General features: G+C 42.4%; 1 protein-coding gene across 1 annotated transcript in view; it reads right to left on the minus strand.

Moving 5' to 3' along the window:
• Clca1 (chloride channel accessory 1) overlaps positions 1-14762 on the minus strand; it is a 27476-nt gene extending 12714 nt beyond the window's left edge. The window contains exons 1-8 of the mRNA XM_042054142.1: positions 14601-14762; positions 13811-14124; positions 12903-13107; positions 8753-8934; positions 6625-6650; positions 6375-6480; positions 2721-2901; positions 780-998 (exon numbers count right to left, since the gene is read on the minus strand). Of these exons, the coding sequence (XP_041910076.1) occupies positions 780-998; positions 2721-2901; positions 6375-6480; positions 6625-6650; positions 8753-8934; positions 12903-13107; positions 13811-14124; positions 14601-14762 (1395 nt within the window). The remainder of the gene's footprint in view (positions 1-779; positions 999-2720; positions 2902-6374; positions 6481-6624; positions 6651-8752; positions 8935-12902; positions 13108-13810; positions 14125-14600) is intronic.
• Between the last annotated feature and the right edge of the window lie 870 nt (positions 14763-15632).

Genomic DNA, 15632 nt, shown 5'->3' on the forward strand with positions numbered 1-15632 from the left:
AAGGAGTCAAGTTGGCACTTAAACCAACAGGCTAACAGCAGACCAGGCTAAAGTGCATTTGGAAGTGACTGCCCCAGGGTAAGAGTGCAATTAAGCTGTATCCTTTTATGGGGCCTAACATCCACTTTGGGAAAAATTTTTAGAGTGTTTGCATAAATAGCAAAAGACAAAAACTATATTAGGCAATCACTGGAATAGAATGCATTAGCACTAGTAATAGGTCTAAGTAAGGCTTATATGGAACTCTAGACCTAAGTGTGTTAGTAAAATATGAACTATATTAAGCTTATTATTCATCTTTGCTCATAAGTGGACATCAGTTTAATTTGACAAAGAGGACAGCTGATACTGAGTCTGTGCAATGAGGCAATGTAAGCTCTGTGTCGTGTGTGTGTGCATGTGTATGTACGTGCTTGCTTGCTTGTGTGCGTGTATGTGTGTGTGTGCACGCGTGTGTGTGGTGTGTGCACTTCTGCACTTCTCACCACCTGGAGCTCACTGGTCTAAGAGCCACAGGGGTTTGCCTATCTCTACCTACCCAGTGCTGGACCACAAGAAAGTTTTGGACCTTGAACTCATGTCCTTGTGTTTGCAAGACAAGCTCTTTATCAGCTGGGCTCTAGCTCCAGCCAAAGAGAAGCATTTCTGATGACAAACCTGTTGCTGGGTTTTGGCCCTCCTGTTGTGTTTACTCTCTACCAAGTCCAAATTGTGGGCCGGATTGTATCGTACACACAGCTATGATCCACATCCCCCAAAAGAAGACTCAGTGAACGTACTGTCATGCTCCCAGACTTATCAAGGACTAGACACAAAATTCTCTGTCCAATCTGCAGCAGGGAGAAGGTGGGTGTGGGTGGCTGAGTCGTCATGGGCGTGCTCTTCCGAAAGTCCTCCGAGCCCTGGATCACTTCCCAAGTGCTGCGGAGATTGCACCGTTGGTTCTGGGCATTTGGGGCTTCCTTGTTGTGATTTTTTTCTGTACAGAATTCAACCACCTGAAATTGCCAATATAATAATACATATAACATTAATGGACTTGTTTAAAATATCTAACAAAATAACCCCCGTGTGGTCCCAACCCCAGGCTCCTCTGCTACCTTAGAGCCATGACTCGGTGTCACAATGGCACACGGCACTCCCGGGGAAAATCAGTCTGAAGTCCGTTTCCACCCTAGTCTTTAGTGTCTCACCGGACCTCAGTGAAAAACCCGCCTGCTCCAAGGTGGCTTCCCTTACTCTTCTGATTTTCTACCCACGACATCGTCCCTTTGCACACCACACTTTGCAGTATTCCTCTCACTGCCCAATCATCTCTCCATCTTCAGACAACCGGACTCCACTTCTTTACTTCCTGAACCCCATTAACCAACATGCTACATTCAACCTTGAACGTGCATCATTCTAGCTCTCTCTAAAATCTACCTGGAGATCTGTTTTCTCAAACGCCCCGCCTTTATAATGACGTCATCACTTCCCACTGGCGCTTCCTCACCATCTCTGCAGGAACCCTGTCACCCAGCTCAAGGAATCAGGAAGTTGCTGCTTTCCTCCCTCAGCAAAATAACCAAGGCCTGGACGTTTCTTCCTACTAATAGTTCATAATCCTCCTCCGCCAACCCCATTTCAATGAAGTCTCCGTCACCCGAGTCCTCGTGGTCTTCCTTTACATCGTTAGCCTGACTAACCTGGCTTTTCCACATGGCTGTTTCTTCAGTTTGTTCTCCCCACAGTGTTTGAGAACTCTTCCCATTACTCTAATATATCAGACTTTTATATCACACGTGGTGTTCTTCGTGTGCTGTGTGTACAGATATGTATGTGGGGGTGCACATGCAAGCCTGTTCATGTGGCGGTCTGAGGTCAATTCTAGGTGTCTTTCCTCAGTCACTCTCCACCCTCAGTTTCTGAGACAAGATTTCCCAGTGAATCTGAAATCTATCTATTTAATGAAACTGGCAGGCAATGACCTTCAGTGATGTGCCTATCTACGTCTCTCAGTGCTGGCCCCCTTGGCTTTTGCATAAGTTCTGGGGATCTGAACTCAGGTTCTCTCTGCTTGATCAGCAGGCATTTTACCACCGAGAGGTGTCTCTGTAGCCCTCTGAGACCCTCTGTGTGGGTCACTATTATTTACACCCTACAAGTCTTGTGGCTTCTCACACCAAACACAGTCACAAAACCTAATGTAGATTTCCCCCTTCACTCCTCACCTTCCTGCTGCTGAGGAGTCCAAGTCTTTAGTCTCTTGGGCTCTATCCTGTTGGTCTTCAGGATAACCAAGCTTCTTCACCCCTATCCCTTTGCTCCCAAATCTTTACCAAGGAAAGCCTTCTCCATCTCCTGCTTCTTGAACCCTCCTCCTTTCATTCCCTAAGCCTTTCCCTCATCTTCTCTCCTCCTAGAGAATGTCCATCCTTCAGTCCCTGCGGTCTTACAGTGCAATGGACGGATGGACAGATGTCAACAGACTCCTTTGCAATTGAACCATGTCACATTAATTTCCAGATTTGGCTCTGTGTGACACACAGCAAGAGTTCTAAAGGTTTGTTTTCTGCAATAAGATTATCCTAAAGAGAATCGATTTCCCCCCTCAAGCTGGTAGTCTCTCTATAAACTTGATTCTCCCTTGCAGCACCTGGGCAAAACCAAAACCAAACTGCCTTCTCTACATTCATGGAAACACTGGGGGGTGGGAGGGGGAAGAACACAGCACTTACAGAATCAATAGTTTGAGAGTACATTATGGATGCCTTCTCAATTTGTTGTTTGTCTGGTAAGAACACACAGTCTTTTCCATAGAGTCCGGTTAATTTGTCTATTCTGCAGCTTCCTTTATTGACACAACTGCCTCCCTGGCACCAACGAACTACATTTTTCCCGGTAATAGCTGCTGAACATCTGAAAAAGACATTAAGGTTAAATGCTTAGGCAATGGGTCCATAACACACCTGAAATTTGTATGATTTTTTTCATTAAACCAAGAAGAAATTACATATCTTCATATAATAAAAGCACTAAGTTTACACTAGACATTTATGTGGCCGGAAAGTACCTGGGGAGCCTCAAGATCAGTGCCATGATAGCCCGAGTTAGGCCAGAGTCCTCAGGCTCCTCCAATCCTGTCTCCTCATGCTAAAACATCAAGAGTCCTCTTAGCTTCCCCGCAGGACTTGGACATCATCCCTCTGCTACTTACTTGTCCCAATTGTTTATTCCAAACAGTTTTTGTACAGCTCTTGTGTGCTCATTGACATTTAATTTCTTATTTGTTTATGGGGTCTATTATAAATTGAATGCTTTCCCCTGTGCTTCATTTTAAAATTACAGATTTGAGTATATAAAATAATAAAAACGTAAAAGCATAAAAGAATATTTGAACACTCATAAAAACTAGAGAGAAGAGAAAAACATGTTTCGTCATCAGAATTAAATGACTTCTGGCTTGTTGAAAGACTTTCTGAGTGTCAGCATAACAGTGCTTTGTTTCCTGATTTATGAACTTACTGAGGTGGCATATTTAAAATCTTAATACATAGATATGTAGCACATTCTTGCATAATGTAGTTTTATTGATTTTTTCTCTTTTGACAGTATGTGAATTCACCCTAACTTATTAAATTTCCTTTTTTCTGTTAATTTTTCAATACCCAAAATAAAATGTGCAAAAATAAGCACATGAAATTTTGACTATATTTTAGAAATATGTTGGTATGGCTTGTCTATCATTTACTTAAAGTAGATTTTTTTTTTTTTTTTTTTTTTTTTTTTTTTTTTTTTGGTTTTTCGAGACAGGGTTTCTCTGTAGCTTTTTTAGAGCCTGTCCTGGAACTAGCTCTTGTAGACCAGGCTGGCCTCGAACTCACAGTTAAAGTAGATTTTTAAACATGAAATTAGTTGCTTGAGAAACAGGAAAAATGAGAGCTCTGATATATGGTATATCTTCTTTTCATTGCATATTCTTTTTTCAGTGTTTCACTCATTTTCAGATTTTTTTTTCTTTGTTTTGCTTTTTTCCCCTTCCTCTTAGACAAAGACTCTCGTGTCCCAGGCTTGTCTCATACTGGCTCTGTAGTTGACAATGGCTTTGAACCCTCGCCCTCCTGCTCCCAGCTCTGGCATGCTGTGATTACAGGTGTCTGCCATCACTACTGGCTCTGAATGTTCTTTAGGTTCCACAGTCAGTGCTATGGTTCTAAAAGCTTGAATTGTTTTGCTTTTGTGAGCATATTTCTTTTTTTTTTTTTCTGTTTCCCTTTTCACCCTATTTAGTTCATGTAAAACAATTTATGGGCAGTTACATTTTTTACCTTATTCCTTAGTTATGCCTTTCTCTAGTTTTGTTTTTTTGAGGCAGGGTTTTGCTGTGTAGACCAGGCTAGCCTTGAATTCATATCCTTTTGCCTCAGCCTCCTGAGTGCTGAAATTATAGTCACATATCACTGCAACCATCTATTTTTTACTTCTTTTTTTTAAATACTTATTTATTATGTATACAATATTCTGTCAATATTCTGTCTATACAATATGCCTGCAGGCCAGAAGAGGGCACCAGACCCCATTACAGATGGTTGTGAGCCACCATGTGGTTGCTGGGAATTGAACTCAGGACCTTTGGAAGAGCAGGCAATGCTCTTAACCTCTGAGCCATCTCTCTAGGCCCCTATTTTTTTACTTCTTAAGAGCACAGAAAAACTTTCACTACATAGAGATAAGAACACATAGAAAGATTTTTACTACCTGTAGATATAATATTAATATTTATTAACTTGTTATGTATTAATATTAATAATTTACATTTGTAGACTTTAGTACATGATATGTATAATTTGTATTGTGTGTTTTTCAATTTGACAAGTTTATCCAATTGTAAGAGATTCTGTTAGTTTTTCCCATAGTTAGCAATTTTCTTTATATCTTAAGAAATTTTACCTCTCCTTATCTATTTTTCAAACTCTGTTAAGTTACTCTGTATATAAATTTCTGTTGATATACATTATTATATTTAATTCAGTCTTGCAGTGTATTTAAAAATTGACAAATAAAGGTTCCTTTATTATGATCCTTTTTCAGAAATAATCTCGCTGAATGATTGCTAGAATCTTTGAATAGGATACAATTTTTTACTAGAAGTTCATAAAATTAATAAATCAATTTTTCTTGAATTTATACGTTTCATGTATTGAAGTCCTCTCTGCCTTTTTTTTTCATTTAGAATGATTTTGTAGTTTTCTTCAGGTTTATCTAGAGAATTTCTTACTGCGCTTTCCATTGAGTTACTATCTTCAGTGGAGTGCTTTTCCATTATATTTTTGAATAAGTTATTGCTAACACATGGAAGAGCACTTGGAGCATTCCCTTTGTATCGTGTCCCTGTGCTGTCCCTCGACAACCTGAACTATTCACTTTACTCTTTTGGGTTTTCTAGGTAGAACACTCATTTGTGTAAGTGCCATCTTCTGTCTTCCCCTTTGGTAGCTTTGTTTTGTTTTGCCTCTGTTTTGTGTGCTACTGAATCAGATACAACTTCCTGAATAAACAGAGACAACTGTGATCATAGAGGCCACCTTTGTCTTCTTGCTGGGACTATACCTACCATTTCTCCATTGAATATAGTACAGTCTGTTGGGTCACATAAATATTCTGAAATATATGAAAACAGTAACTTCCGAACAGCTATCACGCTTGGATTAGTTCTGGGCCTACACATACTTTAAACGTTTGTTTGGAAGACAAGGGACAATGAATATTATTAATATGTTTAGATAAAGGTAGGTTTGCTTGTTTGTATTTTGAGACAGGGTTTCTCTGTATAACAGCTCTAGCTGTCCTGGAACTCATTCTGTAGACCAGACTGGCCTTGAACTCAAAGGGATCCACTTGCCTCTGCCTCCTGAGTACTGGGATTAAATGTCTGACTTGGTAAATTTTATCAAGAGGGCATGGCCATCATGTAGACTAATGTGTTCTGTAGCCATTGAAGGGAGAATAAGTTGATAAAGACTTCTAGATCTCAGAGAACAATGCACACATATCAGCCTTGCTCTTAAGGGAGGACGCAGTACTTAATGGTGTGGAAGCTAAGAAAGGAGAAGTGGGAACAACAGACAAGTTTGGAATGGTGCCCATGGGCTGAAGTTTGAGTAGTCAAACCAACACGTGGTCACGTCAGCAAAGTGACTCCTGCCGTGGTCTGTGTGACGGACATCACAAGCAGAGGTACCTGGCAGCCTGTCCATCGCCATGACTTACAAAACAGGAACTCAGTTAGCAGAACCACTTGATGGAAGTTCGAAAACTGGTATTTTTAAGGTAATTCAAGGAGAAGTTGGTTGTGTTTTAAAATTGTGTAGGTAAAGTCAAAATGTCCATACCTTACTGATTTGGCTTTTCCTTTGGATAGGTAGAATTTTTCTTCATTGTTGTATTCATCGAACACTCCCCATCGGAGATGAGCCCACTCGTGGAGAAATGCCCTCTCTGAGAGGAAAACAAATCAGACAGCTGAAGATATAAAATGGGGTAAAATAACCTTACCCTAGAAAATAATTCTTCTAAATGCTTGCTTTGCTTGGCTTTCTTATTTATTTCTAAATAATAAAATTAGGAGCTTGCTTCCCTTACCGTGACCTAATGTGAGAAGTATGCAGCTATGTGGAATACACAGATTTATTCTTGGCTTGTTGTGTGTTCATGGGGTGATGATTGAGAGCCGGGAGGTTATTCACCCTGGTCAGGCAGCTGCCTCACCCACAGTGAGTGGCCTAAGGGAGGACATGCAGGACAAGAGAGAGAAAATGCCTTGTGGTACAAGGGTTAAGTCCTTCGCACAGCGTGGGAGTACTCGGTAACACCAGCCTTTCGCTGCTGTTTGCCTCTGTGCTCCAGAATCAGCACACTTCTGGGGACTTTGCTCTGGGCCACATCATCCTCTTGTTCACCTCTGGTTTGTGTGACACCTGCCTTTTCTAGTTGGCATCTCGCATTGTCTCTACAGCGGTAATTACTGCTCTTCTCTGAAAGCCAAGCTTCTGTCTAGGCCTGGTGGCAAGTGCCTGTAATCCTAGCAATTCAAGAGGCTGAAGCAGAAGGACCATTAGTTCAAGTCCTGCTTTGGCAACACTTTTGAGAGTCTGTTGCCAAAGCATTAAGAAAAAAATATTAAGCCCCAATTCCCAGCTGCCGCCCTAAAATGCTCAGAGTGGACCAGACATGCCTCTCTTGCAGTTTCGTCATACCCCATTATGGCCCTGAGCATCTTACTGTCATCGTAGCTTATCTCCGTGAAGACAGACAATATGATTTCCCCCCTGTTGTATCTGGACACATCATATCTAGAGATGATTTGGCACCACTAAGTATCTGTTTTATTTAGTGACTTATGAACATCTTTCAGGCTGGCTGAGTCTAGAGAGCTTGGTGAGAGGGGCGTGCCAAGGAACTCAATCCCTGCTCTGATCTAAGGGTTTGCACTGGATTTTCTTCTAAGTTCTGGAAGGGAAATGACTGTCAAGATAGCAGAAGATTTTGAGGGCAAAGAACTGGGGTCAAGATACATAAGTGATGTAAAGGAAGGGTGTGATACACAGCTGTGACAGCTATTGTGAGCACAGGACTGGAACAGTGTGGTTAGACCAGTGAGTTCAACACACACTTATTGAGTCATACATAGGTCAGGGATCTCCTGTTCTGGTTATGGGAATGAAGTAGAGTAGTGTAGAACAAAGGGGCAAAGTTCAGACCTTGCTACTCAGTGCGCAATGTGTGGGGCTGAGGCATGCGGGGCACCACGGCACCACGGCACCACGGCACCACGGCACCACGGCACCACGGCACCATAGCTTGCCCTTTTCCTCTGCCTTGTCTAGGTTAAGAAAACCAAGCTGATAGTGGAGAAGTCTAGTCTTTTTTAGATCTTATTATTTCAAAACTAGTTATTCGAGAATACTAGTTGTTCAATAACTAGCCACATATATACATATATATATAGCTCGTATATATACTTTGAATATTTCCTTCAAAGATTGCTCTAATAGCTCATATTGATATGATTGAGTATATTTTTGTAAGGATTGAATTTTTCTTTAGTTGTTCCTTCCTTTTAAGGGTCTTCCTGTGTAGCCCAGGCTAACTCAAACTCAGGATCCTTTTGGCTCAGCTGTCCTGGGATTACTAGTTCACACACACACACACACACACACACAGAGAGAGAGAGAGAGAGAGAGAGAGAGAGAGAGAGAGAGAGAGAGAGTCTTTTGAGAGAAGACAGCAAAACGATTCTGTCTGCTACCTAGAGAGTGGTACCCCGGGCAGCACTACCTGGAAGCTTGTTAAATAAAGAGAAATCTGAGCCTCTCTTGAGTCCTACAGAATCAAGACTCAAATTCTGCTGAGTCAGGACCGCAAATCAATTGAGCTGGAGCATGCTGTCACCATCTGGTGGCTATCTTATGAACTGTAAGAAGGAGAGTTAATCCAGTCGCTAGAAGCCCATAGATCCATAGATGTCTAAGGCTTCATGCCAAGCAATTTTATTGTAATAACCCGGTGCTATAGTAATTCATAAAGTTGCCAAAGTGCCACACATCTGCAGGTACACAAGTCTATGCTAAAGTATAGCTCAGAAATACCTAGCTCTGGCTCCTTGTTTTCAATGAAAAGCTTGCTTCACTGGCTTTCTTCCTAACGTACTGTCATCTGTAGGCTCACGCAGAAAGAGAACACAGTAGTTAATACACAACCGGTGTGTTACACTGTTTGCTGGAACACTTTAGCTGAGCCCGTACCTTGTGGTCCGTACTCTTTCAGCTTCTTTCCTGCTAAGAAGTTGGGAGTGAGGTGAATCCTGAGTCCCTTCTCTCCACATGCTCCCACGTGCTCAGTGTGCGGCTGGTCCTCACCCACAGGGCTGGTTGCTGACACCAGGACATCGGCCTGGAATGTAGGAAAAGATGACCACACCATTTCAGCAAGCAGATTGGCATCACTCACAGCCGGGGGACTCAGGAACAATCTTATTTCGTTCTACACTACTTCACCTCCAACACAGAAACAGCAACAAAAGCTCAACTGCTGAAGAAAATTGGCCAAAAAGAACTTGTTCTCACATTTTTGATGGTTTCGAGTTTTGGCCTCTCATAATCAGGTTTTGTCTTCCAGCTTTCGGGAATTAAAATGGCAACATCTTTGAAATAAAATCTTTTCCCCGTAGCTTCGAACAGATATGGGGAGGCCCGTGTCACCATGTCCTGGGAGGAGAGAGAGCACATGTAACAACGTCACTGAAAACAGACCAAGTTGCAGGTCATTCAAACATGCGTCTGGATCTTCCTTTCAAAAGCCTAGCAGGGCAAGGCCATGGCTTCCTTAATAACAGCGATCGTTCTTCCTGAGTGTCGATCACACCACAGAGCAAGGCTGAGCAACACAGACTCTAGATGCAGATGCTCACCCTGGCTCGACCACTTCTTGAGGAACAATAGACACTTTCCAATTCATTTTACTCCATTTGCCATTTTAATTTTTCCTTTTTGTTCATGAGTAAGATTGACTTTGTATAATCCTTGTCTGTATTTGGATTAAATTTATATTATCTTCATTCAATATATAGGACAGATAACCATGGTAAGGCAGATAACCATGGTAAAATAATACATTTTATTTTTTTTTGATTTTTATTGAACTCTACATTTTTTTTTGCTCCCCTCCCTGCCTCTCCCCTTCCCTTCAACCCTCACCCAAGGTCCCCATGCTCCCAATTTACTCAGGAGATCTTGTCTTCTTCTACTTCCCATGTAGATTAGATCTATAAGCGATTTCTCAGAAAATTAGGAAACAACTTTACTCAAGACAGTAATACCACTTTTGGGTATATATCCAAAGGATGCTCAGTTGTGCCACAAGGACATGTGCTCAACTATGTTCATAGCAGCTTTGTTTGCCACTTTCCAATTCTAAGCTCTGATTTCCCCACTGACAGCATGGGAAACATAGCTGTGACTACTTCACAAATGACATCACCCATGTGACACTGTTGTGTAATATTAGTTTAAGGTGTATTACACTTATTTGTGCTGTGGAATATTTAGTGATACAAAGATGTGTTGCATTCTTTTATATTATATTTGCTTAACTCTGTAAAGCTGTGTTATTTTGCCTGCCTAAAACACCTAATTGGTTTAATAAAGAGCTAGGCAAGAGAGAGAAGTAGTTAGGGCTGCCAGGCAGAAAGAGTAAATAAGAGGGGAAATCTAGGGAAGGGAGTGAGGAGCGGGAAAAGAAGACACCAGGGACCAGCTACCCAGTCACACAGCCAACCATGGAGTAAGATGGAAAGAAAGACATACAGAATAATGCCCAGAGATGAAGCATAGTTAAAGAGAAAAATGGGATGATTTAAGCTAGAAAAACTAGCTAGAAACAAGCCAAGCTAAGGCCAGGCATTCATAAGTAAGAAAAAAAAATCTCTTGTATTTATTGGGGAGTTGGGTGGTGAGCCCCTAAAGAGGAAAAAAATCACCAACTACAGGACACACTAGAAAGCATGTTCTCTTAACATTAATATTTATTCACTATCATCTTGTGTCCCCATCACATTTGTTCCCTCGACCATAAGTAAAGCTTGGACAGAGGAACCAGGAACTGGGCTATAACTCTCCAGCTCTCACAGCACGCGGCAGGGAGAGAATATGACATACCCATGAGTTTCCTAACAGTGAAGCTAAATCTCATGATAAATATTACGATAGCATTCATTTTAGTATAGTATATTTTAATATAGTATTAAGAGTTAGATTTAAGGAACAGCATCGTTTAGTATTTGCAAATTATACGTAGCTTTATTTCTTAGCAGTGAAGGAACCGCAGTAATATGTGTTCCTGCAGGCTCCCTGGAGCGCACTGTGACAGGGTAGAGAGAGTGTGTTTGTGTATAAATGACGCAGTAGGAAGGCGCTGGGTCATCTAGGACCAAGATGGGCGTTGACAAGGAAAGAAGAGAACTCTGGTGTTCTCAGACCGGCAGAGAAGAGAGTCAGTGCACAGAGAGAAAACCAGAAGTGATGGGAGGAAGGCTGGGGTGGCCCCTGCCTTGTGCAATGTGGTGAGCCATCTCTGCTGAATGGAGACAGCTGTGTGTGTGAGTGGAGTCGGAAGGGTGGGAGGAGAGAAACTGAAGTCAGCGGCTACAGATAGCGGGTAAGGACATGTTATTTAAATTGTAGGGGGATGAGAGATTGGGCATGGGGTTTGTTTGTTTTTATCGGAACTATTATAATTTGTAGGTGTTAGTGGAAAAGGACAGTTCAGGAAGGAAGGACGGCTTGCTGCAGGAGCAAAGTCCTAGCTGGAGCAGACCTAGTGAGGAGACTGCCCAGTTGAAGAGGACCTGGGAGGAAGACAGTTCAACGTGGTGAGGGGAGGCCACCCTTAGCTAATGATGCAGAGCCGAGTCTTGTTCATCTCAGTGGATAAACTTGGGAATTTACTTTTTTCCTCCAAGCCTGACCCTTCCCCAATTCCAAATTGTGACAATAAAGATTCCCATTCTAACTTAGAAAGCATGCTTAATGCTTTGTTTCTATCCCCCGATGTCCAGATTTTAATAATCATTGGGAGAATTTAACATGCTACCATTCTCCCAATTTAATAAAAATAATTAAAATCACCAAATGATTGATGGTATAAACTTGACTATGTTTGAATACTTGCCTATGATTCCCCTTGTAAAACGTGACTATTTGACTCCTTCCAGGAGAAGGTGTAAGTAGCCTGAAGTAGATGCCATTGTCTGCAAGTTTTAACAAAGGCACATGCCATCTGTTCTGCATTCTGAGAGCATGATATCATATCTACATAGATATTTTAACTCTGGGTAAGATAAGGGTGTGGGACATTATTTACTGGATGGGGCCAGCATTCCTGAAGGACAAGCATAGAACGCTGATGGCAGATGGATTCCTGGTACCTTATATAATATTGTACTTTGCAAATAAATGATAAAAAATGACTGATTGACTGAGCAAAGTATTGTGATGAATGACAAATTAATGCATGAGTGCCAAGCCAGATAGTACCTGGGCTCTGTGCATCGAAGAGACACTTCCAGATACTCCCATTGTTACTTGTGTCCCTTTGTGTGTGTGTGTGTGTGTGTGTGTGTGAGAGAGAGAGAGAGAGAGAGAGAAAGAGAGACAGAAAGGGAGAGAGAGAGAGAGAGAGAGAGAGAGAGAGAGAGAGAGAGAGAGAGACAGAGAGAGAATTTCTCCCTGAATTCCTTCTGTGCAGTGTCCTCCCAAGGCTTCTGCATGGAGCAGTGGCAGTATTGGCAGCGACCAGCAGTGGTGGGCAGCGCTGCTGTGGTACCCCTCTTCACACACACAAACAGGTAGGAGACCCTTGAATACTATCTCACTGAAGCTAAGCTGACTTAGCTGCTATGTCCCAACCATACTTCCGGGTAGAGAATCTCCCCTCAAAAGGCTGTTGGAGCAGGAATTGAGGAGACAAGAGAGGCATTGCACTCATCAGTGGCGGCTGGGCCGGGGTCGGGGTGTTCCCTGAGCTCTTCAGACATCAGCTATCTGGGGCATCAGATAGTAGGGGCTGGCTCTCCCTAAGGAGGGACCCTCTGGACACCATCAGATTTGACTGTGTTCTTGTTGCACAGAAGGAAGAAGTGAAACCCAACTTAGCTTGCATAGCTCAGTCCTTGCTCATTTTAGAAAGCCGATTCAATAACTGTGGTGAGAAATCAATGATTTTCACGAGGAAACCCATCAAAGATGGCAAGGACAAGCACTCTGAAGGCACAAAGCTTCATGGAGGGCCAAATTGCTGTTATTACACATAAGGTACCAGTTTCTCCTACCATATCCCCCAAACACACTGGGACAGAAACAAACCAGCCGCGCGTCTCTTCCATTTTCTACTTTGCTTCTTTCTCCAGGTATCTGCTTCACCGGAGGCTTCTGACTACTGATCAGTTTCTGGCACGGACTTGCTTGCCCTGAAGAGGGTCTGAAGGCCTCCATGGTAAACATGAAGACATCCTTGGAAGCCGCGCCTCCATCCCCCACACCTGTTTGAGCTATACTCTGGCCAGGAATCCTGGCAGACAGAGATGGTTCTTCACCCAAACTCCATGATGCATCCCTGGGATTAATCTGGACTTTGGTCCTAGGAACCTGCCCTAAGAAGGGGTAAAAGGGCGACTAATGGAGGAGGGGCTCAGGGAGCCCTAATCTTCACTGCCCAACTGTTTGCTACATAGATTCAGAGAGAGAACAGTCACTCACTCCCGTTGTGAGATCACTGTTGACCATGCACGGGTCGCATGCATAGTGCCCATCCAAGCGTCACACAGACAGCCACCCAATGTGCTCGAAGTCATGAAGGGGACAGTGAGAGGATGATGATGGGGATGGGAGGGACAAAGAGTGGGGGTAGCTACTAGTCATTTTCATTATGTAAATTATAAAATTGTCAAAGAAGAATTAATATTTAAAATGCTAAGGAAGAATCTAAAGATAACATATTGCCTAATAATAAAATGGATATACAAATTAAACTAATGCATGAGAAAGAGTAACAAATACAAGCATAAAAATACAATAACGTAAAAGTACTGCTAAAATATGGCAAAAATGAAAGCAAGCAAGAAAATATCAGGTGACTGGAAACAGTAGCAGTAGCTATGGTTTATTAAGCTCCATCTGTGTCTTACTGGTGTGCACTTTTACGTGCTCCTCACAAGGCTCTGTAAGAGAACTACTTATTATGTGTCACCCATTTTACAGAACAGGGCACTCACCCATTGCACAGCAATGACCATGGATGTGCTGTGAGCAGACTGAGGACTCCAGGGTGCTCTCTTAGGAAGTGTTTCCTTCTTATTCCCAGCTCTTTACTGTCCTGGAAGACCTCTTCTGCTTTCTCTATGTCGTCTTTCTGATGACAGTTTGGATGGCTCCTCCAGCTCTCCCGGGACAAAGAGCTTCTGTGTACCTTTTCTCCACTTACAGAAGAGGCAACTAGGTGTACCCATGTCCCCCTCCCGCACACACCTGCAGCAGCCCTGAATTGACTCTTTGCTTCCAGGTTGAGCAGATGCAGTGCCTCTGCCCACTGGAAAGATTAGGTGAAGGCTTGCCCTTCAGGCTCCTATTTAGCCTCACAAGTTAGTTTCAAGTAGAATAACAAGAGGGTCTACTATGTGGTGGTGGTAACAACCTGCAGAGGAATTACCTGCTCGTTATCGCTATACAGCTGAACCTGCCTTTCTCTAGCACAAAATAATTCTCAGTGACAACATACAGCCAGAAAATACAGATGTCATACATTAAGCGCCAACAATATATCTAACTTGGAATGATGTGCATTGCATTCACCTTGTTTCTCATAAAAATCCTAGTGGGTAAAGAGTAATTGCATTCCTTTTATAGATAAAGAATGGGAGATTCAGACATAAAAGTGTCTTGCCAAGTCAAGCAACTAGAGCAAGAAAAATCATATTCCCTTTAACACAATATTATGCTTATTGTTGATTAAATACTAGTAGCTAGGAACAGCCAAAACATAGAAAATTGCCTCTTCGCACACACCTTTATGTGTTGAATGAGGGCTTCATCTTCTGGTACATCATGGTCGATGGCAATGACAATGCCTTCATAGCCATTTTTGTTCAGCTGGATGAGGGAGTTGCTCAGAACCCCTTCCAGAAGGTGGAGGACCAAGATGAAGACAGGACTCTTCAATGACCCCATCGTGTAGATGTCCCTCAGAAAGGTCTGGTTGTAGAAGTGTCTGTACTGCTATATATATGCTCCAAGTAGAGACACAGTTCTCCTTATCCAAGGTGATTTATTATAGGTCTTTAACCTCTTGACCCCAAATGATTCTTCACCACATTTTCTATAATAGGAGAGTAACTATTGTTTAAAACCAAACTGTGTACTTTTAAGTGTTTCCATTTAAAAGGAATGTTGGGCCTGCCTTGGGTTGTGCCAGATGCTTGAGCAGGGGTGGGGGAGTCTACATCCGGTTCCCAGAAACATGCTTGCCAGAAAAGCAGGTTGGCCATTGGAAGATCTGTTGACTTACAAATATTTGTCTAGTCAGGGACACTGATCCACCCACCACCACCCTGAACCCCACCTTCCCAGCTTGGCTTTCATGCATTTAGGTAAGTTTCTGTTTCCTGTAAGGAATCTCTCCCATTTTCTCTCTTGGGGGGAATTTCATTTTTACCCTCAGCAACATTGGAGCAACCTCAGCATCTCTCCGCACGCTTCTTCTACAGTCCGCATACACCAAAGCCACCAGTGAGAGTCCAGGCACTACAAAATGGTTTACAGTAGAGAGAAAAGGTAAAACTTTCATCTTTTGTGAAACAAGCTTCTCAAGTTCCCTCAGTACCCCATTGCTTCTCTATCACACATCTCCTACCAGTCAGTGAAGTTTCAACCAACAGCATAAATTTACTTTGCTGAAATTAAATGTCACTCTGAATCATAAATTGTGAAGGATCAGTTCCCACATAGATTCTTTCAAGCTCACTGAACTTCAGATGGAAATCCAACATGGCTCACAGTGTTTCTGACTTCAAATTACTTGTAAATAGCTTTGTCGCAAAT

Source organism: Arvicola amphibius, chromosome 14 (genome assembly GCF_903992535.2).
Source record: "Arvicola amphibius chromosome 14, mArvAmp1.2, whole genome shotgun sequence".
NCBI lineage: Eukaryota > Metazoa > Chordata > Mammalia > Rodentia > Cricetidae > Arvicola > Arvicola amphibius.